The 22,730-nt window shown below is 41.4% G+C and overlaps 2 protein-coding genes and 1 long non-coding RNA gene across 4 annotated transcripts; 1 reads left to right on the forward strand and 2 right to left on the reverse strand.

Moving 5' to 3' along the window:
* Nucleotides 1-989: 989 nt before the first annotated feature.
* NDUFAF7 (NADH:ubiquinone oxidoreductase complex assembly factor 7) lies at nt 990-6,448 on the reverse strand. 2 transcript variants are annotated; one of them, XM_072331614.1, is made up of 9 exons: nt 6,342-6,447; nt 5,917-6,044; nt 5,522-5,632; nt 4,393-4,603; nt 3,851-3,909; nt 3,076-3,189; nt 2,139-2,282; nt 1,694-1,867; nt 990-1,310 (listed from the first exon to the last, which is right to left on the reverse strand). In XM_072331614.1, exons 1-9 carry the CDS (start codon nt 6,421-6,423, stop codon nt 1,098-1,100), a joined length of 1,236 nt encoding a protein of 411 aa, XP_072187715.1. In that variant the 5' UTR covers nt 6,424-6,447; the 3' UTR covers nt 990-1,097. The 2 variants fall into 2 exon arrangements, with proteins under 2 accessions (XP_072187715.1, XP_072187714.1); XM_072331613.1 differs by having other exon boundaries at nt 991-1,310; nt 5,970-6,044; nt 6,115-6,448.
* A 30-nt stretch (nt 6,449-6,478) lies between these two features.
* Nucleotides 6,479-22,158, forward strand: CEBPZ (CCAAT enhancer binding protein zeta). The gene is made up of 16 exons (XM_072331612.1): nt 6,479-6,648; nt 6,728-8,277; nt 8,802-9,033; nt 9,620-9,791; nt 11,185-11,270; nt 11,767-11,820; nt 12,530-12,632; nt 13,490-13,558; nt 15,762-15,828; nt 16,880-16,980; nt 17,695-17,755; nt 18,708-18,916; nt 19,867-19,950; nt 20,401-20,462; nt 20,552-20,633; nt 21,415-22,158. Exons 1-16 carry the CDS (start codon nt 6,508-6,510, stop codon nt 21,552-21,554), a joined length of 3,213 nt encoding a protein of 1,070 aa, XP_072187713.1. The 5' UTR covers nt 6,479-6,507; the 3' UTR covers nt 21,555-22,158.
* LOC140249641 (uncharacterized) lies at nt 19,931-22,665 on the reverse strand. The gene is made up of 4 exons (XR_011903050.1): nt 22,526-22,665; nt 21,955-21,999; nt 21,629-21,712; nt 19,931-21,515 (listed from the first exon to the last, which is right to left on the reverse strand). It is a non-coding gene; the product is annotated as an uncharacterized lncRNA (long non-coding RNA).
* Nucleotides 22,666-22,730: the final 65 nt, after the last annotated feature.

Genomic DNA, 22,730 nt, shown 5'->3' on the forward strand with positions numbered 1-22,730 from the left:
GATAATGCATGCACATATGCACTTATGGGGTCAGACAGTAGAAGCCACAAGCTGGTAGCTGAGGAACCAAAAAAATCAGACGCGCATTATAAGTAAACTTTTTTCATTGAGTAGCAAAAATAGCTGAATTTCCTTATTCCCTTTTTTCTACCCTTACTGCAAACTTTGACAGCAGTAGGTTATAGTGTTTAATATCCTTACCCCTAGATGAATTAAGTTGCATTCAGTATTGCTATGATGATGCTAGAAAAAAAGCTCATGTAAAATTTTATAGCCTCAAATGGACACTGTCAAGTACTTTTATATTTTTATACATCCAATTGTTTGTAAATATCCTCTGATAAGCTTGAAAATAAAATTTATTTCCCTATCAGACTTGTTCCTTGTATTTACATGAAGTTTTTCTCTTGTAAACTTTTCTTAGAAGCGAATGGTTCTTCATACTTTGTTGTTTGTGGATTGGTGTGGCATTAGATATATTCTGTTGTGGGAATTCTGTTAGCAGTTGCTTTCTGAAAATAACTTCTTTGCATGCTTCCTATTACCATTCTTACAAAAACTACCTTCAGAGATGTTGAGGCATGTTGTTTTCAGTAACTACCTCAGCTGAGCGCAGCTGAAATCTCCCAGATCACATTTGTCACTGACAAGTTTTAACTTGATTTCTCTATACAGTATTCCACTCAGCTCTGTAGTAAGACCCTGGAAACACTGTTCATTCTCAGCTCTGTGTACACTGATTTCTACATGTGTGGTTTAAGTAGGTCAGTTAGTAACAGCACTGCGTTGCACCAGATGTACTCTGAAAGCACTAGGCTTTCATGCCTAGGCTCTGGAATGTAGGTTGGTATGAGAAAGGTTGGTAAGAGGAAAATTGCCTGGAAAAAACGTGACGTTTCATGTTCCTTCAGTTTAAAGGTAAATCAAAATGCTTAGTTGTCACCTTACTGCTTACTATTGCAAGACATTTAGTAGGTGAAAATATAAAATGCACAGGACTTGATGGCTTTAACATTAATTTTTTTTTTATTTAATAGGTTGCTGCTGAAAGTTACCGCTGCTACACATTTTAGTACAGTGATTATTTGTAACCAAGCTTACTTCAGTGAGAGTTCACCAAATCCAGCAACAGGTGGTAGGGGAGACTTGGATTGTGGATTATGTTTCTCAGTAGGACGGACAACTCTGTGATGAGGCAGCAAGGCAAAAAAATGAAAACAGTCTCCCATTTTCTTAGGGTTCATCAACATATCAAAGCTGTGGAGCAATTGCTCACGAGTTGCTGAGTCGCGTGAATTCTGCAAAAGCACCTAAAAAGAAAAAGAAGGTAGGCTGTAGCCTTTCTTGCTTCCCTATCCATTCCCTCGTACCTGTAATCTGCCCTTCCATCCTCTCATCTATCCTAGTGTCACAGTCCCATAATGTTACGTAGAGTGGGTGAGCATTGGTGGAACTCGACAGTAAGTACATACCAAAGTTTTGCATTAAATACTCCTAGAAGGACTATGATGAGTTCGCTTTGAGGGCTCCAAAGTAATAGATATCTAAGGGAGGCAACTCTCTGCTACCTCAAACCAACAAGCAGTTTTTAACCACTTTCAATAAGAACCTGATTGTAAAACAGCTCTCTTGCTGACTGAGAGTGCTGCCTGTGGGTGAGCAGTGCACTGTATACCTGCACACACTATCGTACCTGCAATCGGAGGTCAATACCCATGTTCTTTAAAAACTCCCGTTGTTTGATGGGGCCCAATGTTGCTGTTCTTCCCTCTGCCATCTTTCGAAGATAGCTGAAATCAACATCTGCTGTCAGGTCTGCTGTACCTGGGGCTTTCAGTACATCATGATGTTTGTGATTCCGGAAACCCTGAAAAAGTAAATTGGAAAATTACACTAGGCTGTATTTCTAGTTATCGAAGATGTAAACGTAGCAGGGACTCAGGTTATGCTTCCTATCAGACAGAAAGCCCCAAAGGTACTGATTAACTGAGAAATCAATTACACCGTTTTATAGCTGTGACAGTAGTACAGTTTCCTGCTATAAAGTCCAACTAATTCCTTGTTTGCACCAGAACTTAATGATCCAAGGGAGAAAGAAAAGATAACTGAGTATTTCAGCATAGCACTTCTGGACTTACCCGGAAAGTGTCAGTTTTGGTTCCATCGTGACCATAATCAGCAATCAGTGCAGCCCCACCATCCTTTTCTATACGACAGGCAAGCCTCTGGATGAGGACGCCAGCCTCAGGACATACTTCCACATGATCTCGTGTTTCTTCAGGCTAGTGCAGAGTTCAAAGACCAAAATACCTGTATTAGCAAAAAAGTACAGGGCAAGAGTATTTCACACGTGTCTTTTTGGGACTCATCAATATTCGGGCACAGAGATACAGGGACACAGGCCAGGCTACCTATAGTTTGAGCTACTTTTTGCTATAATGGTCTCTTTCGATTAGAGTTTTCCAAGTTCTTGATTTCTTTCATCTCTTGCACAGCCTAATCCCTGGCATGAGGCTTGATAACAAATGAGAATACCTGCATGGAGTGGAACTGCATTACCGTGGTAATAAAAATTAGAAACAACATTTCAGCCACGCGTACACTTCAGAAAAACCTTTTTGTGTAAAATTTTGCAGTTCATTTTAATCTCAATTACTTTAAGAATCCAGTGAATTTTAGAGAGAAAAAGTCTTAGACACTTGCTATTAAAGGTCAGTATGGCACATGTACCCAGTGACTATGTATGAGGCTGAGAGCCTGGCTTAGGTAAGGCCAGTGTTGAGAGGGTGATGTGACAAACCCGACATAGAACTGTTTGTTGCTTGCTGCATCCATAAAATGTCTAAGCCCTGATTCTGCTAAATTTGATGTAAACATTCATTGTTGTGCTATACTTTCAAAGCACACAAGGTTTAATGCTGGTGGACACTTTGTGAAGTAAGAACTGTGTAAGCTGTGTTCACTCACTGATGGATGGAGGGCCATTATTTTCCTGTCAAAGTAACTTGAGAGGCAGTATGACTTTAAAGAGACAGTAATGACCTAATTAACAAACTCTGACAGTTACTGCCTTACCTGAATAAAGTTTTCTGTTGCAGGGGTCCTGGATGGTGACAGGACAAAGCGCAGCTGGTCAGGGACTTCTGGATCTATATCAACCAACACTTCATGCCAGCCTTTCTCTGTTCTCTGTTTAAGTAACCCAGAGTACGCATTTTACACTCTAATAGGTACGCAGTATCTTGTTTCTTTGACTGAACTATTCTATCAAGCATTTTCTCAAAAGTCTTAATTAAGAACATCATGTGCTATTAATAGTTACTTGTTGCTAATTAATTTCAGTAACTGCCTTTGAAAAAGCATGTGGTAGAAACTGGGCAGTAGATTTAATAAGTACATGTTGAATTAAAAGGAATAAATGGTGCCATTGAGAACAATTCTTTTGACAATTCGCTGTTTAATTTATTATTCTAGCAATCATTTTTCATAAATATTCTGAAATTGAAGTTGAAAGTTTCTTCTGAATCGCATCTATGTTTTTTTGCTATTCTCATTGCCATTAGTGGTACACAAAATAACGCTGAAATAGAAACCTTATTCATGTTGTGTAAGAAACGAGGGGGGGAAATGACTTCTCTAAGCAAAAAAGAAGTCTTTAGATTTCTAAAGCTTCTCTCCATCCAAGAACAATTACTGACTGTCAGATGAATTAACACCTTAATTGTCCAAGCTTAGTTAGAAGCATTTCATCACCACAGTCAATGTCTGTGTCTGGTTTGGTACCATCACTCTGTTCACCGAAAACATCATTAAGCACGTGGTCACGTTTACAATACTCATCTTGCTATACCTGAAATTTATGTATTGGCAGGGCATCCAGAAACTCATGTGCTAAGTAGAAGCTGTAACCTGGAGGAAGGTTAAAAAAATAAATAAATCAAACTTTAAATCCTATTAAATCACTAATGCTTTCATAGCAGTTTCCAATGGAAAATTAAAAATTAAAATGCTTTTCTTCTTTTTTTTTTTAATTCTAAAACATTAAGCTAGTTAATGGCACTGTGAAATAATGATTATTCCCAGCTTGGATACATTAAAGGCAACATTTCTACAGGCTAGCTTATAGCTTCAAGTGCTTTTTAAGATTTGTATCTCATGAAAGGACTGCTATAGTTCTTGTGCCTTTATTCAAGCAAATTAAAATTCAAACTATGTGAAATTGGATAGCTATCCCAAACTGAAGTTATGATTCTCATTAATAAGCTTAAGAGCCTGAGTTGGACTCATGCAACAGTTAGGAGCTAGTATGTATAACTGCTTTTTTTTAACCCACGAGGAAGGTTAGCAGAGCTGTCCTCAGTTACCCTCTAACAGGACACCTAAGCCCCTTACCTTGCGGTACATCCTGAATGTCTCTGTACCAGTAAATGGGAATTCCAGTCTTGCTAATGCCTTTCATGTAAGCAGATTTGTTCTCAGGGTTTGACTGCACTTTTCCTCCTGTCAGCATCTCTGCTTGGATCGCACTGAGTTTAGGACTCACTTCTACCAGATGAACAGAGACATCACATTTACTAAGTAAAGAGGCAAGCTGGTTGAAGACCTGCAAAGGTGGAAAAGTTCTATAAGGTGCAGTCATATACTGTAAACCTTCAAGAGAGAAGAATAAACATGATGTGATAACGGGTTAAAGATAACACCAGGTTAGCTTTCATTCACTAAAACAGTCTCGGTTAAGAGGACTGCATTTTGCTTCTCCGCAAAGTAGGAATTTAAGCTGCAACGCTTCTAACAAAGTTGGAGGACTATAACATACGTTTATAGTAATAAGGACATGAAATGTTAATTAAAAGAGTAGAAGCTTCTAAGCGAGGGCTTAGCACTGAAAGAAAAACGGTTCCATTTTCCCAAACAGCATGAGCAAAACATGGTCAATACTATATATTTCCCTGCGCAGATTTTTATCATTAATGCATAAATCTGAACCTTCTTCTGAGATACTAAACCCCATTATCAACGTGTTTTTGAATTACTATGTTAATTACTTGACAGCTATACTCCAGTATCAGAACAGGGATGGTTAACTTGAACAGTAAGCCCAGCAAGCTTCTGAAACCCAGGGGAACACAACAAGGATTCACTCCTGCACTCTTGTTCTCTCTGCTCCCTGCTGCTGCAGTCACTGAGGCCTCACACTTATGAGAGCCTGGATAATGTATTTTCATAAATAAGCTGTGATGGAATATTCCTGCCCTCCCTGTCAAGCAGTGTTTGTGTGGTTACATGCGTGGTTACATGCGTGCCTGCGCTGTCCAGCTGTCCATATAGAAGCCCGGGCCTTTTTCTAAACAGCACAGACATGCACGTGTTTTAGTTTAGATCCAATGCTGCAAATCTGACTGCAGTGATGTGGTTACTAAAGAACATGAAACCCCAACAGCAGAACCTTATTTCTTCACATCACAGTGCAGCCACTGAATAAGGCCAGAAACAGGGAGTATTACAGTTAGCTTTCACCTACCCGCAATATATCGCCTGTGAGGGTGCCCGTCCCTGGGCCCAGTTCGACCAGCTGGAATGCATTCTGTTTACCCATGGCCATCCATTCACTGATGTACCATATTCCTATTAACTGATAGAAACAACACAAAGAGTTACACTTTAACTCCAGAATCTGTGGAAAGTGACACCTGCCTTCTGCCCGGTAATAGCTAAGAGTGGCGATACGTTCTCTCAGGTGTCCCAAGCTATAAAACCTCACGCCTTCGCTGCCCTCCCCTGGACAAGCTCCCGGCCATCAACGTGCGTTTAGACCTAAAGCTCAGTACTGGAAGTGCAGCCTCAAATCTTCCGGCGAACGCCTTCCAAGGGAAGCTGAGGAACGAGACCTGAGGAACGAGACCTGAGGAACGAGACCTGAGGAACGAGACCTAAGGCTCGCTGAGCGGGACGCGAGTGCAGTGCGTCACCTCTCCAAATATCTGGCTGATCTCCGGCGAGGTGATGAAGTCCTCTCCGACGCCGCCCCGCCGCGTGTAGTAGCCCTGCGGGGGGAGGAGACGAGCGTCAAAGGGCCGCAGCGCTCAGCTCGACCCCCGCCCGGCCCCGCCGCACCTGCCCGGGGTTGGTGAGCGCCTCCCGCATGTACTCCGCCACCGTCACCGGCCCGGTGGCGCGCAGCTTCAGAAGCAGATGCCGCAGCACTCCGCCGGCCTCGCCGCCCCCTGCGGCCTCCACCTCGCCCCCTGCGCTCGAACGGAGACGCGCCGCCAACGGAGCAAGGAGAGAGGAGACGGGCTCGGGGCGGCCCGGCCCGCTGGGACCCGCGTGCCGGCGGTTACCGTGGTGACATGGGAGCCGATGGCGGCCGGCGCGGCTCAGCGCCGTGGCCAGCAGCGCGCGGCACGCCGGCGGCACCGGCATGGTCCGCCGTAACCACCGGCTGCTCCTCCGCGCCGGAAGCGGGCACTGCGCCTGCGTCAGAGAGCCGGCTTCCTGCGCACTGCCATGGCGGCGCTCGGCGAGTTTGGCGTGCGGCAGCGGCCGGAGGAGGAGGCTGGCTATGAACTGGATGAAGATGATGATGATGGTGGCGGAGATGCCGACGGGTTCACGCTGGACGAGGTGCTCCGCCTCGGCGGCACCAAGGTGAGGGGAAGCGGGAGGGAGCGGGAGCGTGTGGGGCCCGCGTGTGAGCCGCGTGTCACCGCCTCGCTGTCTCCCGCAGCAAGACTTCCTCATGCTGTGCGCCGTGGACGAGGCGGAGGAGATGGTGGACGGCGGCAAGAAAGGGGCCATCGACGACCTGAAGGAGGGGGAGCTGGAGGCCTTCATCAGCTCCTTGGGGCTTGGCAAGTATGCAAAGAGCTGCCTGGATGCGGAGGAGGAGGGAGAGAATGAGAAGAAGGGCAGCAAAGAGAAAGAGAAGACTGCAAAGAAGGAGAAAAGCAAGAAGGAGAAAAACAAGGAGAAAAGCAAGAAGGAAACGATTTCTCCTTCATCAGAAAGGAAAAAGGAAAAGAAAGCTGAAGAGCAAGTGAGTAGTAGAAAAGACGGCAAGAAGAAGTTAGCTGGTGGTGATCCACGCCAGCGGCAATCAGCACAGAAGGAGAGGCTGGAAGAGGACTTCACATTTCATGCTAGGGAGGTGATACTGATCAAACCTGGCGGCAAGTGGTACGACTTTGAGTACACTGCTGAGACTTCTGCTGAGCCTCAGGATCCAGCCCTCCTCTCCCAGTACAAGGCCTTGGCCCAAAAGCTGTACCAGCACGAGACAGAGCTGTTCAAGAACAAGACGGAGTATCAGAAGAGGGCCTCGTCAGCGTGGATGAAAACGGTTGTGTCGTCGGGTACCCTTGCTGACAGGATGGCAGCCATGACCCTCCTCATTCAGGACAGCGCTGTCCACAGTCTCCACTTCGTTGAGAACTTGGTGAACCTCGTGAAGAAAAAGGGCAGCAGGCAGCAGAGCCTCATGGCTCTGGATACTTTCAGGGAGCTTCTCCTTTCAGATCTCTTACCAGATACTCGCAAGCTGTGGTCTTTCTCGCAGCGTCCATTTAACAACATAGAGAAAATGTCAAGTGGCAACAGAGACTCAAGGGACAGGCGGCTGATACTATGGTACTTTGAGCACCAGCTGAAGCTGCAGGTGGCGGAGTTTGTGCAGACCTTGGAAGTACTGAGCCACGATTCCCTGACAGCAACAAAAACCCGAGCGCTGGCAGCTGCCCACGAGCTTCTCTGCAACAAGCCCGAGCAGGAGAAATTTCTGCTTGTACAGCTGGTAAATAAACTGGGAGACCCTCATAACAAAATAGCCACCAAAGCCTCTTATCTGCTAGAGACTTTACTTCACAAGCATCCAAATATGAAAGGAGTGGTGTGCGGTGAGGTGGAGAGACTTTTGTACCGCACAAACATCAGTGCAAAGACTCAGTATTATGCCATGTGCTTTTTAAATCAGATGGTCCTCAGTCACGAAGAAACTGCATTGGCCAACAAGCTGATAACGTTGTATTTCTGCTTTTTTCGGAACTGCATCAAGAAAAAAGATGTTGAATCCAAAATGCTCAGCGCTCTTCTTAGCGGGGTAAACAGAGCTTACCCTTACGCTGAGATCGGTGATGAGAAAGTGAAAGAACAAATGAACACCTTGTTTAAAGTTCTGCACCTTGTGAACTTCAACACCAGCGTCCAGGCCCTGATGTTGTTGTTCCAGGTTATGGACTCCCAGCAGACCGTATCCGATAGGTACTACGCAGCGCTGTATAGGTAAGTGACAGGTTTGGTTCTTTGTTAAAGGATCCTTACAGGTTTCTGTTTAGCTGATGCTGACTTTATAAATGGAACTTAGTTTCCCCCAGACCATGCAATGCATTTAGAGGCCTTCCAGGTATTGTTGGAAAAAAAGTGAATAGGAAGTGGACTTGCCAACACAGATACCTGGCCTGATTGTGAAGCCTGACAGTTGCCAACCATTTTCTTTCTACTTTTTTGATTATCTGAATAGTTCAGATTAGTTTCTCAATTTGTGTGACCTCAATGTTTAAACTTCTACATTGAACTCAGTTTTTAAACATGTGTATTTTCTTACCTTTATTTCATTTACTGATACAATGTTTTTTAAAGTTAATTGTTTGTTAAGGACTTGCAGGTATCATAATGGTTTGTTCTATTGGAGAACAAGCTGTGACTGTACTTCTGGATACCTGTCTGAAACATGTATATAGTACTTTTTGATAGCAGTTATTCTCCAGTGTGCATTACGATGATTAATTCTCCTTTGTTTTCTACAGGAAGCTTCTAGATCCTGGTTTAGCAACCTGCTCAAAGCCATCCATGTTTCTTAATCTTGTCTATAAATCTCTGAAGGCAGACGTGGTGTTACGGCGAGTGAAGGCCTTCGTGAAGAGGCTGCTTCAGGTCACTGCTGGACAGGCACCATCCTTCATTTGTGGAACCCTGTACCTTCTGTCTGAGATTCTAAAAGTAAAACCAGGCCTGAGGGTCCAGTTACAGGATCACGTGGTATGACTTCTTTATTCCATAGGGCTAAGAGAGATGTTCACCTTTCCCTAACCTATTTCTTTTTGTGAATAATTCTTCGTACCTGAAAAAGGCTACCTTTTTAAATGTGATTCTTGGGAGATTTTGTTAATATCTGATTGTTCTGTGGCAAAAAGTACTTGAACAATTATAACTGCATTAAAAATCTGCAAAGATGTTGTCCACTTTCTAGCAGGTCCTACAGCCTTCATTCATGGAGAGAGTTGTTTTGCTAAATGCTGTATAAGTAAGCAGGTAAATGCTCCAATCCAAAAAGCTTTGTCAGAACATGGCTGCCTTCTTTTTGCAGTCTCTGAAGTATAACCAGGCAGTATGGAAATAATATATTATTTTCTTTCATCAGATGAGGAAAGACCATTGCACTTGTGTAATGACTTCTGTATGACTGTGAAGTTCAACTGTAGACTTGCTTTTTGGTCAAAAATACGTGTTGCCTAAACACTGTGTTTTTGTGTGCTGATTCTTCAGAAATACGTGGATTTTTCTAACGAGTTGTAATAAAACTGAAAAAGAAAAGCTGTTCACAAATGTTTTCTTTGTTGTTTAGGAGTCTGATGAAGAAGAGTGCTTTAAGGATCAAGAAGAGACTGAAGAGAATGAGGAAACTTTCTTGGATGCAGACAAAGTAGAAATGGAAGAGAGGAGCACAACAGAAAATTCTACTAAAACAAATAATCCGAGTTCAGCAGCCTCATGGGTTCATCATCAGAATTTGGGAGGTAAATTAGCAAGAAAACATAATGCATTCAATTCCTAACATTCAGTAACAGGGACCTGTTGACCAAGAATGGTAAAATTAATTAGAACATAATTATAGTTTTTCAAATTGAAGTTTGATTCAAAGCAATCAGAATCGGTTTTTTTTCCTCTTTCTGTTAGCTCAGCAATAGTGAAGAGGCTGTATTAATCTGCTGCCTGTTTTCTCTAGTAGGTTAATGTGTTTGAGCCTAACTAATAAACAAACTGAGGTTTTTTCTTCCAACTTGGAAGGCATTCAGAGTAATGTAGCCATTGTCAGGGTGTGTTTAGCTGCGTATTCAGTTGAACCTTGCTGGAACAACTTGTCCAACTCTGAGCCCGCTTCTGGCTTTGCTCTTTCCTGATGACCTTTACACAGAGTCATAGAATCATCAGTCTGGAAAAGATGTTCAAGGTCATTAAGTTCCAACTATCCATCTGACCCACCAAGTCCCATCACTAAACCATATACTTTAGTGCCACATCCACGTGTCTCTTAAATACCTTCAGGGATGGGGACTCTACCTCCTCTGGGCAGCCCATTCCAGCACATTACCACCCTCTCTGAAGAAATTATTTCTGATGTCCAGTCTAAACCTCTGACACAATGCAAGGCCGTTTCCTCATGGGCCATCACTTTTCACCTGAGAAAAGAAACCAGCATCCTTCTATCTGCAAACTCCTTTTAGGCAGTGGTGAGGTCTCCCTTCAACCTCTTTTTCTCCAGGCTCAGCAGCCCCAGTTCCCTCAGCCACTCCTTGTAACACTTATTTTCTAGTCCCTTCACCAACTGTGTTGCTCTTCTCTGCAAACTCTTGAGCAACTCAGTATCTTGATAGTGAGGGTCCCAAAACAGATCACAGTATTTACATAAGAAAGAACTTTTTCTCTCAGATAGTGGTGGTCAGGCACTGCAATGGCTGCCCAGGGAGGTGGTGGAGTCGCTGTCCCTGGCAGTGTTCAAGAGGCATCTGGATGAGGAGCTACAAGAGATGCTTTAGTGGCTTGTGGTAGTGGACAGTTGGACAGTTGGATCCTGTGGGTCCTTTCCAACCTTGTGATTCTATGATTCTGTGGTTCTCTGATTCAAGGTGTGGTCTCACCAGTGTTGTGTACCAGGGGACAATATTTCCCTTCCGGAACAGAGCAGGGATCTTCAAGGTCTTTCTTGGAAGCGAGTAGGAACTCACTTGTACCACCTGATCTTACTGTGGGCTTCTGGATATAATCTTTGTCTGCTACTGTATGAATCTGTGGCCTGTCTGGAGAAGAATGATGAACAGCATTGCTGTCACAATGAAATGAAGATGATACTCTCTCTTGAGTTTGCTTGAGGAAATGTAAAAGTCATTTTCTATCTCTTCTGTCCCCCAGGGAGGAAGAATGGATCCTATGATCCTTTTCACCGAAGTCCTTTGTACTGTGGTGCTGAAAGTACAAGCCTTTGGGAACTGAAGAAGGTAAAGCATTCTCATATTACTGCATGCTGTGTTTCTTAGTGTGATCCTTGTATCAAGAAAAGGAAATCAACTTGGTTATTTCTGGAGTAGTTACCTCAGTCACATGACAGAGAGGTTGGAAGACATATTGTTCAGGTCTACACTGTATGTGCTGTGTTTGGTGCTGTTATTCCAGAGAAGGAATAATAGTTTTGTAACAGAAATTTGATCTATGATCTTTTTTAGGCTTTCGAATCTTTGCTTTTATTAATGAAGCCTTTTAGTCTTTAGTTAGATAAAATTGTAGTTGAGGATACTTTTGGTTAATGATAACACAAGATCAGAACTTGATGTTCCTTGGCTGTTCAAGGACAGAGCCTCAGTACCTGCCTGTGTGTTGTATGGTGAGTTGTAGAGTGATCTTAAAATACAGCGTTGTCAGAAGTCTACGACAACCTGTAAAAACCATGGCATTTATTTTTGGTGTAGAAATAAACAAATGTTTTGTGTTTTTCAGCTTTCCGAACATTTCCATCCATCTGTGGCTCTCTTTGCAAAAACAATTCTAGAGGTAAGTGCTTTTACCTGTCTGTAGCTTCAAACTGTGATTTTTATCTTAGCTGTCTTTTGCCATTGAAGAAAGGTATAAAACCTTATTGCACTCTGCAGATTGCTAGAAGTTCTGCAACACTGCGAGTAGCATGCACTCAAATACAAAGCTTTTCATTGAATTAGTGTTTCATCTAAACAAGACTGCTTGCAGAAGGAAATAACTTGGTTGAAAAGTGCATATTATGTGACCCTTAGAGCTGTTTTAGGTTTTGATCTGTCTGCTTAAAATGTTCCGGGTTTTTTTTTTATGTGAGAGGCTCCATTTTTGAAAGAAAACTGTTATTTATTTAGTTCTTAAAATACTGTTGTGATATTATGCACAAGCACCCACTTACGATTTTTATTTTCTTTTATATATATGGTCTTCAAGTTGCGCTATTAAGTTTTAGCAGTTGCAAACTGTGAATCTCTGTCAGTAAAAACGTTCCTTTAGCACAATACATTGCAAGGCAGCTCATCACTGAAACAAAGCAAGGGAGATGCTTTCGAAGAAAATCGTGACATTCCAGGAAGAAAGGCATGTAACAGAACTGGGTGAACTTGTTGGGCTTAAATGATGAGATATCCCCAAATTTTTATTGTTTAATTTTGTTCTCAGACTATTTGAACCCTCTGACTACATGTTTTTCTTTCTGGAAATGAAGAGCACAAACATTTTCTTATTTCAGGGGAATCCCATTCAGTACTCAGGTGACCCTTTGCAAGATTTCACGTTGATGAGATTCTTGGATCGCTTTGTGTACAGAAATCCCAAACTCCACAAAGGCAAAGGTAAACTTTCTTTGCATTTGGTTTTGATTATTGATAGTGAAACTCTCAGATTGTTAACGATCTATGCTTGTCAAATGTTCTGAGTGCATGTGGTGCACCAGAGGAGTGGCATCAGTCTGCAGGGCTGTGTGAAAGGACTGCTTCATAACCAGAGTTTCAGCAACTGCCAAGCTAGCAGGAATAAATGTAGGGGAATGTAAGGACTGAGTGCAGAGTATTTGAGATTGGAAAGCATCCATGGAGATCATTTAGTCCAGGACCATATCCAGCTGGCTTTTGAAGATGGCATCTTCAGAGAGAGACTGCACAGCCCCTATGGGCAGCCAATGTCAGTGCTCAGCCAGTCTCACAGTAAAAAGTGCTTCCTGGTGTTCAGATGAGTATAAACCCCATTTCCTCACCTTATCCCTGGGCCCTCTAGAAATAGCCTGACTTTATCTTCTTTACACATTCCCTTTAGATATTTGTACACATTGATGAGATTCTCTCTCAGGTCTGTTCCAGGATGAGTAGTCCCATCCCTCATGGCCGTTCTTCACAGGAGAGATGCTCTCTTCCTTTCATCTGTGTGGTACTTTCCTGGGCTGCCTGTAGTATGCACATCTCTTGTACTGGGTGCCCAGAACTGGGCACAGCCCTCCAGGTGTATAACTTCACCAGAACTGAACAGAGGGAAAGGATACCTTGCCTCGTCATGCTGATAACACTCCTCCTAATACAGTCCAGGTTAACATTGATTGTCTTTGTGGCAAGGGCACGTTGCAGCCTGTCAGGGCCCGTCTGGATGGCAGCCATTCCTCTCAGCTTTGTGTAAGTTCTAATAAAGTAATTTGTTTCTGATTTATGTTCTGCTGCAGAGAACACCAGCAGTGTGGTAATGCAGCGGAAGAAGAAGCAGTTTATGACGAGTACACAAAATCTGGCAGGTAGGCTGGACTCTTTTCTTTTAACATTATGATTAAGAAACTGTTTTTTTGAAGTTAAAAGAAAAACATCTTGGCTGATGATTGTGAACATCCATCCGCTGTGCTGTGCTGTTTCTGTTGTCTCAGTCATTGTCTACTTGAGTAGAAAAACAGTTTATCTTCTGCTATGCTACTACTCAGCTTTACTCATCAAATCTTTTATACCTTTCCTCCTTATATTTTCCTTCTAGTTGTCAATTGTTTTCTGTTAGTAATTCCTTTATCTTAGGCAGTGCATCATCAGCCTCATACCTTCTCCTTCGCCGTTAGGAAATGTATAACAGCAAAGGACAGAGTGCTTGAAAACAGTGTGCCTTTGTGCCTTTTTGTCTACGGTGCTATTTTTACTTCCACCCTCATGTATTTTCTATGTTTTCTCATGCTAACTTTCCATTTTTTTTTCCTGCATCTCATACAAGGTGATACATTCACTGGGTAGAGGGTAAATTTTGCAGTCCTGTATAAAAAGTTTAGGGCATTGTTACAAATAGGCTTGTAGCTGGCAGTGTGACACCTTGGGGGCAAAAATACTGCTAAAAAACAGAAACAGCCCTGGAGTTTCTTCTGGCTAACGTTAGTTTTAGTTAGAAGAGCAATCTTTCAGGGTATTAACTTTAGAAACTTACAAGACAGTAAGTTTCCTGCTCACAGATATGCTGCTTTTATGTCTCACATCCTAGTTTTTTTTGCTTCTTGAAATTTCATAACAATATGCCTAGAATTATATGAAAATATTTAAAATGTAAGCTGGTCTAGTACCAGCTATTGCAATAGTAGTATGCAGTTAATGCATTCGTTTCCAAACTGTTGTATAACCTCATTAATTCTGCTTAATATAATTGAAAAGTGATTTATAATCTCAGAAAATGGGCTTATATAACAGTGTAAAACGTACTAAGCTCTTTCCTTAGATTATGTGGATTACTTCAAACAATACCACAGCTGTGGCTTTTAGGATTTGTGTTCAGCATCTCTTCTATTCTTGCTTTGTTGGGTGACTACCTGCCTACAGAAAAAAGCTGGGTTTTGTCCCCTCCCAGTCTTTACAGTGATTATGGGCACGGTTTGATGGTAAGAACCAGTAATTAAAAGCAGGATAAAACTTCAGACTTGTTCCTTGAGGACAAAAGAGGTACCACAATGTGTGGTGAAGCCTTTAACGTTCCCACCAATGTACTTCCTGTAACTTTAGAACTGATGTGTTAAGCAGAAGCTTTATTAATACAGATTAACTGATGTGTGTTTTTCTGGCTACGAAAGCTTAAAGAATTCTTATCTAGAATACATTTGAGGATGTAATTTGTTTTTGCATTCTTTAGTTTATTCTTACTTGAAGTAACAAACTGAACACTTACCGCAAGTTGAGGAAGTTAAGTATTTTACAAGTAAAATGTCCAATATTGTATTTATGTATTATCGTTAGGCACTGCTGAGACATGAAGACCTGAGATTGCAAATCCTCTGATACCTTCTGCTGTTCATTTGAACAGTCCTTTTGTATGCTGATCTCTTTTCAGAGGCTTGAACCTTTGTCACTTAGGAAATAGTACCATGTATGTCCACTGAGATAAGCGGTAGCACTTTCTTCTGAGGTGAGGGAGGGAAGTGGAAGACACGAGAAGGAAAGCTTCTTCACAGGGCCAACCATTGATACCCTAGTTGGTCTGTTGCTGTGGATGTCATACTTTGTCCTGTTTCCTCAGTAATGGTGGTAGAGTGGGGCTGGATCCATTCTTCAGCATGCTTGATTGGCTTCTGGTACATGGCTCTTATTTCAGCTGCATTGCTCCTTACTGCTAGGGATGATGGGCAGAAGCAGTTCTACTTTGTCAGTGGATGAGAGCTGGCTTATATTTTTTCCTACCTTATTTTTAAAATAAGAATAAAAAATAAAAGTAACCCTGGGGTGGGTGACTGCACAACCTCACTTGTTGGTGTGTAAATTAGAGCCCGACGGAGTTTGTCCAAGGAGCCTGCTCACAGCTAGTTATCAACATATAGCAAGAACTGTTGAAGTTTTGTGATGAACTCACTGTGTGTAACAGATGGCACTGAGTATTGGTGTGCTTCTGTCTGTAATGCTGTTTAACTATTTGTGACACCGCTGAGAAGAATAACAGTCATTTCAACCTGAAGTAAAATCAGTTCTTTTTGCCTTTTGCAGTCAATAGCAAGGAGTTCCTTGCCAAAGATGAAAGCAAAATCCCAGTGGATGAAATATTTTTTCACAGGTAATGAAATATTTATGCACATTCATTTTAAGAGTCTTTTAATGCAATGCATTCATAAAAAACTTATATCTAATGAGCATTTGCCAGTGCTTGCAAATCTTGATTAATTTGAATGACTTGTGATGGCACTTTCCATGGAATGTAATTTCAGGATTTATCAAAAGGAAAGAAAAGCATGAATGAAAGCAGTCAGTGCTTGGAGACTGCACATCAAATAATATTGTGATGATAAGTACACCCTAAACACTGCCTGATAATGAATGGCTCGTGGGTTGTCATTCTTAAGTATTAGAAGTAGATTTATTATAACTTAATTGGTAGATTGCAGGTTTTTTTTTTACTCTGGGAAAGAGGAAGCCGAGGGGAGACCTTATTGCTCTCTTCAGGTGTCTGGAAGGTGATTGCAGTTCAGTGTGGGGTTGGTCTCTCCTCACAGGTGACAGGATGAGGGGAAATGGCCTCGAGTTGCACCAGGGTAGTTTAGGTTGGATATCAAGAAATACTTCTTTACAGAAGGGTTGTGAAGCACTGGCATAGGCTCCCCAGGGAGGTGGTTGAGTCACCATCCTTGGATATGTTTAAAAGCTGTTTGGATGTGGTGCTCAGGGGCATGATTTAGCGGAGGGTTGTTAGTTTGGGTACTATGGTTAGGTCGTGGTTGGATTCGATGATCTTTAAGGTCTTTTCCAACCTGAGCATTTCTATGATTCTAAGTTGAACTTGTCACTTTCCAGATCTGCACATTTTCCTTTTGCCCCTTTATAAATTCACCATGTTCAAAATGATTTCTAGAACCTCTGTAAAATTGTGTTGTTTTAATCTTACAGTAGGGACTTACAGTTCAAAAAAGAAAGAAAATCTCTGTCCTGGGATGTATTTGAAATAGTTGACGTACTCTTTTCAACTGGAAAAATACACTATTGAATCAATCAGCTCTGATATTTTTTAGGGTTTTTTTTGTGTTTTTGTTTATTTTTGTTTTTTATCTTATAAAGAATTACTTTATTTCTAAAGAATTAGCTTTGTGTCTGAGAGTAATGTGCTGTTCCAGATTTTATACAAAGTTTGATAAGATGAAAGAGAAACGCAGGCGCCAGGATGACGAAGAAAGTGTGGAAGATGTGGACGATGATGAGTTTGAAAGAGCATTGGGTAAAGTTGCCTTTTTCCTTGCAGTAACTATTCTGGTATTTCCTGCTATTACAAATTACTGATTTATCCTTTTTGTATGAAATAATCTGATACATGAATGTGGAAGCGGAAGAAAACTGACTTTTCAGTTCTTGTTCTGTGCTACTAAATACGGCTTGTTTAACTCCGGTAGGAAATCATGGGTGTTTGAGTGTAAACAGACTGGAACAATCAGTTGATGTCCCTTTGATCTTTACCTTATGTAGCCTGAGAATGAAATAACCTTTACTAGACTGTTCATTTTTACTGCCTGATCTTTTTAAACCTACCTCAAAATTAGCCATCAGATTAGCTGTCAGGACACTTGTCTGAAGTATCCTGAGTTTTCATCTGATTTGGAATAAGGGTTTGAGAACAGAGGTGTCTGCTTCTGTCATCATCTGGTCCTGGCCAGAAATCACATTCTGGATAAAGTAAACTCTCATAATTATTTAGAGAGAAATCTGTCATCTGTCTGCTTTCATTTTGTATAATTCATTTTTCCTCAGAAAAAAATCCAGTTATTTTAAAGTAACTGTTTTGTGGAGTATTTTTCTGTGGGAGTATGAACCCTTTAATATCAGATCCCTTTGCTATTGATGCAGATCATGTAAGTTGTTCGGGGAAAACAATGTTTAACATTTTACATCAACTTTGTTTTGACACTTTGTAGTAAAAAGTATTTTTGTTCCCCAGATGCATTTGAAGCTGATGAGAGTGTTGTTGGTGTTGACCAGGATGATCTTGATTTTGCTGGGTAAGACTTTAAATCAGTTCTTTCATCTTTCAGCTTATCATTATTACAGGAATAAAAAAAGGCAATAGCAGTTGAATGCTGGATAGTGCTGCTTTTCGCATCCCTCAGAATGGAGCATTGTGATTCAGTGATGCTTACAGTACCTTGGCTTGAAGCGTGAGACCTGCAGTATTTTATCTGTACAGTGCAGTAACCCAGTAAACAAGGTGTAATCTTACTTGTTTTATATTGTCTCATCTTTCTGTTTGGGAATTACCACGTACAGGAGGAAGCAGAATGAGGCATAGTTGTGCTGCTGCTGTCAGGACTGGTTGTAACTGGACCTGACTTAGGGAATAAACTGTGGAGTCCAGAATCACAGAGCTCAGTTTTCAGGAAGTCAGCAGTTCATTAGTGATTGATTAACTGCTTTTTTTAGTTAAAATATCTCCATCATACCCTTAAAATCAGCATGGAAAATTCTTTTTAAGAACTGAAATGAGAATTTAAGTTTAAACTCCTACTGAAGTGTTTCTGTAACCCTGATTGGTGGGAGTGAAAAACAAGAGGAGACATAAAACAACAACTAAGCACCTACTGTCTAGGGAGCCACATTTATTTTCTGTGGGGGAAAAGAAAAGCAAGAGATTTCTTCCTCATATGGAGATCCAACATATGATGTGGCTTTTACAGAAAAGACTTTCCACGTGTCTTTCCACCTTTTCAGAAAGACTCAGTTTGTTTTAGAATAGGACTATCTCCGAAACTTCTTAAAGTTGCTTAGTTTTTAACTAAGAGTTTTTAACTAATAGAGTTCCATACCTGCGTGCATTATATCTTTATTATTACTGTATTTACAGAATTTGCAGTGACGTTTTACTTTTCTACCATAGCGTTTATGGGTAGATGGATGTTATCTGGCAAACTGTATTCTAACAGATGATGTGCTAAACCTGTTACGTGTTTTTTTTAGTAATATAAAAAAGAAAAGCGATGGGAATAAGAAAAGCAAGAGAAGTGAGGATTCCGGTGCTGACTGGGATGATTCTGATGATGAAGAATTCAGTGACCTGGATGATGAGGAAGTCTCCCTAGGAAGCATGGAAGAAGGTGACTTTGAAGAGGATATGGATGAAGAAGGAGGTGTATTTATGGATGTGTCTGGTGATGATAACAGCCCAGGTAAGGTAAAAACAACAACAGTAAAAACCAACCAGAATAAATGTTCAAAAATAGATCATTTAATTTGCAATTACATTTTTAAATTAATATTTGGTTATCTAGGTGAGAGGTTTGGATTTCAACTGAAGAACAAACATGGTTTCTGCACAGTCTCTGAGATGAAAGTGGGAGTTACGCATCAGGGTTTAACAGTTTGCATACAAGATGATTCTTGATTCTGAAAGCATTGGCAGAACAACAGTAGCTTTATAAATATATGACTACAGTACACACACGTATTTCAAAGAGGAAAAAACATCTGTTACTTTCTAACTTTTTTTATTTCTTTAGGTTAGTTAACGTTAATTATTAGATGGGGTAACTTTCTGTGTTACTGGCTTGTATGTAACAGCTGACTCTTCTGATGCAGCTGTGCGCCCCTATTTTTATTGCCTCTGTAGCGGTAACTGATTGCTGCACCTTTATGGTTTTACTGTCTTTTCAACTGAAAAGGATGAGTTGCTCAGAATGCACTTTCTGTACCTGGCAAAGCACAAATTAATGGATTATTTCATTAATAAGCAGTTAAAGATAGAGCAGTTAAATTATTCATACAGCTGTTAACACGTGAGTCTTTCATAAGACTGTTATTTCATCATACTTAAGCATGACGATCAAAGTTTACATCATGTCCTAGCCTTTGTATGTTATATGTCTTAGTTTCTTACTTCATTCATATTTGGTGCTTTGGAAAAAAAGCTTAAAGGCAGATCACTGAACAGTTTTTATGGCTTTAAGAAATTGAGGTTCAGTTGCGTCCACTGTAATTTAAACTTACTTTTGAAGTAAAGACTCAGATCATTGAGATAGATTGATGTCTAAACAGATATTTGTATCGGCTAGTGCGCTTTAAATACATACATAAGGTGTGAGAATGAGGAACTGATTTATTATTTTCTTTTTTCTGACAGAATTTAACAATGACAATCAATTGAAATCTGTCAGTAAAAAGACCAAGAGAAAGAAAGATATGAATTTTCTGGCATCACGAGAAGGTAAGGAAGCATTATTTCCATTTGAGAAGGCCTGATACTCATGAGAAGAGTCCACTACAGTGGATTTGTGGATCAGATTTCAATGAACCATAGAAATAAAAAGGAATTGGTTTTAGCTTTGTCCTCTAAACAGCGTGGCCTAATTCAGAATGATGATCTGCTCTTGAAGGGCTGGGGATCAAAGGAGGTGTATTTGAAGGATGGAGTTGTACTGGCAGAGTAGCTTGTAGGTTTGCATCTGCTACCAATTGCATGGATTTATGCTATTTAGTTCCTGCTGGGTAACTTTTTTCCCCCCTTTTTTTAGGGGAGGTGGTGAATAAAGCTTGTTAACAGTTATTTTAGGTGGTCTTACTAAATTTAGAAAAAAGAACAGCAAAACACCTTCTGTTCTAGCATTAGTGTGAATCTGAATTTCTGTCTCATCATCATCATACTTCTTGTTTGAAGGATCCAGCCAAGGAAAGAAGAGAAAACTCAAAGATGCCAAAATACTGGCAGCTGCTGAAGAGGTAAGTTAGATCAATCCTTAGGAAAAGAAGAAAGTTCAATCATTTTACATGTTTCTTGTAGTAAAATAAGAAAAATTCTCTTTTTAAAGATTGGCGCTCTGCTGGATGAAAATGCTGGGTCCAAGTTTGACAATATTGGGATGAATGCCATGGCTAACAGAGATAATGCAAGTAAGTACATGCTATGGAGAGCAGGTAGCTGTAGTGCTCTTCTGCTTCTTTCTCTTTAGATTTTATACTTAAGTGATGTACTTTAAGTGTGGCACACATAAGGTTAGAGAGAACGCAGGAGTGAAAGTAGCTCAACGTAATTAAGAGATGATGTAGTATTTTTCAGTTAAAAGATGCATGGTGCTAATATTAACTGTGACAACTGGACTTCATAAGGCTTCAGAAAAGAGGAGGCTTTTGTGTTCTCCTTTTACACTGTAAATAAGAACTGACAGTGTGCCGTCTGTCAGGCTTTCATATGAATTTTGCTCTGATCAAGAGTACCCTGGATCCTTGTGAAGACAGCATGGCTGTCTTTATCTACCCACTGGAAATATTTCCTCCTGATATTGATGAAGCAAAAGTAATTTCTCAGGTATAACACCGATGAATTAAATGTGTATTTCTTAAAATCGTCAGTCTTTTGTAGAACCTTTACAAATCTTTCTGCTGTCACCTGAGAAAATTAGTAACATGCTGCATGTGTGTACAGGAGAGCATGTGGCATTAAAAAAAACCACAAAAATCAATGTCAAGAGCAGTCCTAAACCCCGAGATTCTGAGATAGGGTGTGTACTGTGGAGAAAAATGTTCTCTGGTGTTAATAAAATCAGCAGTTTGCATTTTATTACTGTTTGTGAATAAATAAGTTTAAACTTTTACATGATTTATCTGTATCCCACATGATGTTCAGAAGTATCCGTCAGCTCCTGACTTTATCTTCTGTCTTTCCTCTTTGCAGATATCAAACAGATCAAGTGGGAAATAGAGCGTGACAGGTGGCTTCACAACAGGGATACGAAAAGCATCATCAAAAGGAAAAAACAGTTCAGGCACGCGGGGCTGAAAAAGAAGTATGGAGGCAAGAAATCAAAAAGATGAGCTGGGCATCATAACGTAGATATTTTTATAATAACTGCTGCAAAATGATTGTTCTCTTTGTCAGCTTATCTTACTTTAATTCCTGCTGCTTAACCATGCCATTTGGTCATTCTCCCTTATGCCGTGAATTCCAGACCACTCGTTGGATTTGTAATAAACTGAAAAACAGGAAAATCTGTCAGCTGTAACTTAAGTGATTTTAGGGCTACTTTGTTTGGACGTAGAGCCCTCCACTCCTCAGGTCTCCATCCAACGCTCCACCCGCACCTACATGTAACAACAAACACTTCTACAGTCTCTCCTGGTGTAGCCGTAAGCAATAATAAATACAATCTCTTTTATACGTACGATGCAAGAGAAGCTTCAGCCATCATTCTGAAGCCAGCAAATACAAACCTACCTTCCAGAACTGACGGAAACCTCTTCTGCATTGTGTATCTGAAGTCTGACAAGAAATATAAGGCACAGTTACTTGGCATATTTTAAGAGAAATAATTAAATACACTATTTTTTCTAATTACTTTTGCATAAGTTTGACCTAACTCTTTGTTACAAATGTTGCTGAGTGCGGTGATCCGCATTTATTAAATTGTATCAGCAATATACTGAGGCTCCTCCTGTGTGCAGCTCTATCAGCTGAGTGTTTCCTGAGCTCCCTCACACTAATGGTAACCGCATACAAGCTGCACACTCAAACAAAGCTGGATGAAGCACAGCAGACTGACATGCAAAGGACTTATCGGGAAACCGATTTCCTGACACGGCCTTAGGTGTTCACAGAACCCTCCCTTAGGCAGCTTGACTTAAGCCAGCAGAAAGTCACGAAATACCAGTTTGATGCCGCTGTAATGCTTTGCAGCGGTCTGTCAGCCTTCTAAGCGCTTGCGTTAGTGCAGTGATGAAAGCCTCGCTCCGAGCACAGCGAGACACTGCCTGAGCTCACCCCTCCCCGCCCGGCCGCCCCGCCGCACCTTGGCTGCGGTCCATGGCGCGGTACAGCAGCAGAGCGCCGGCCAGCCCCGCCGCCTCCAGCGCCACCAGCCCCGCTACCAGCCGCCTCCTCATGGCCGCCGCAGCCTCCGGTCCCCGCTTCCGGTAGCGCCGGTACAGGCTGCGCACGCGCAGTCTGCACTCCCTGCCCGTTGGGGCTGCCTGTTAGCGTGTAGTGCTGCCGCT

This window comes from Excalfactoria chinensis, chromosome 3 (genome assembly GCF_039878825.1).
Source record: "Excalfactoria chinensis isolate bCotChi1 chromosome 3, bCotChi1.hap2, whole genome shotgun sequence".
Classification (NCBI taxonomy): Eukaryota; Metazoa; Chordata; class Aves; order Galliformes; family Phasianidae; genus Excalfactoria; species Excalfactoria chinensis.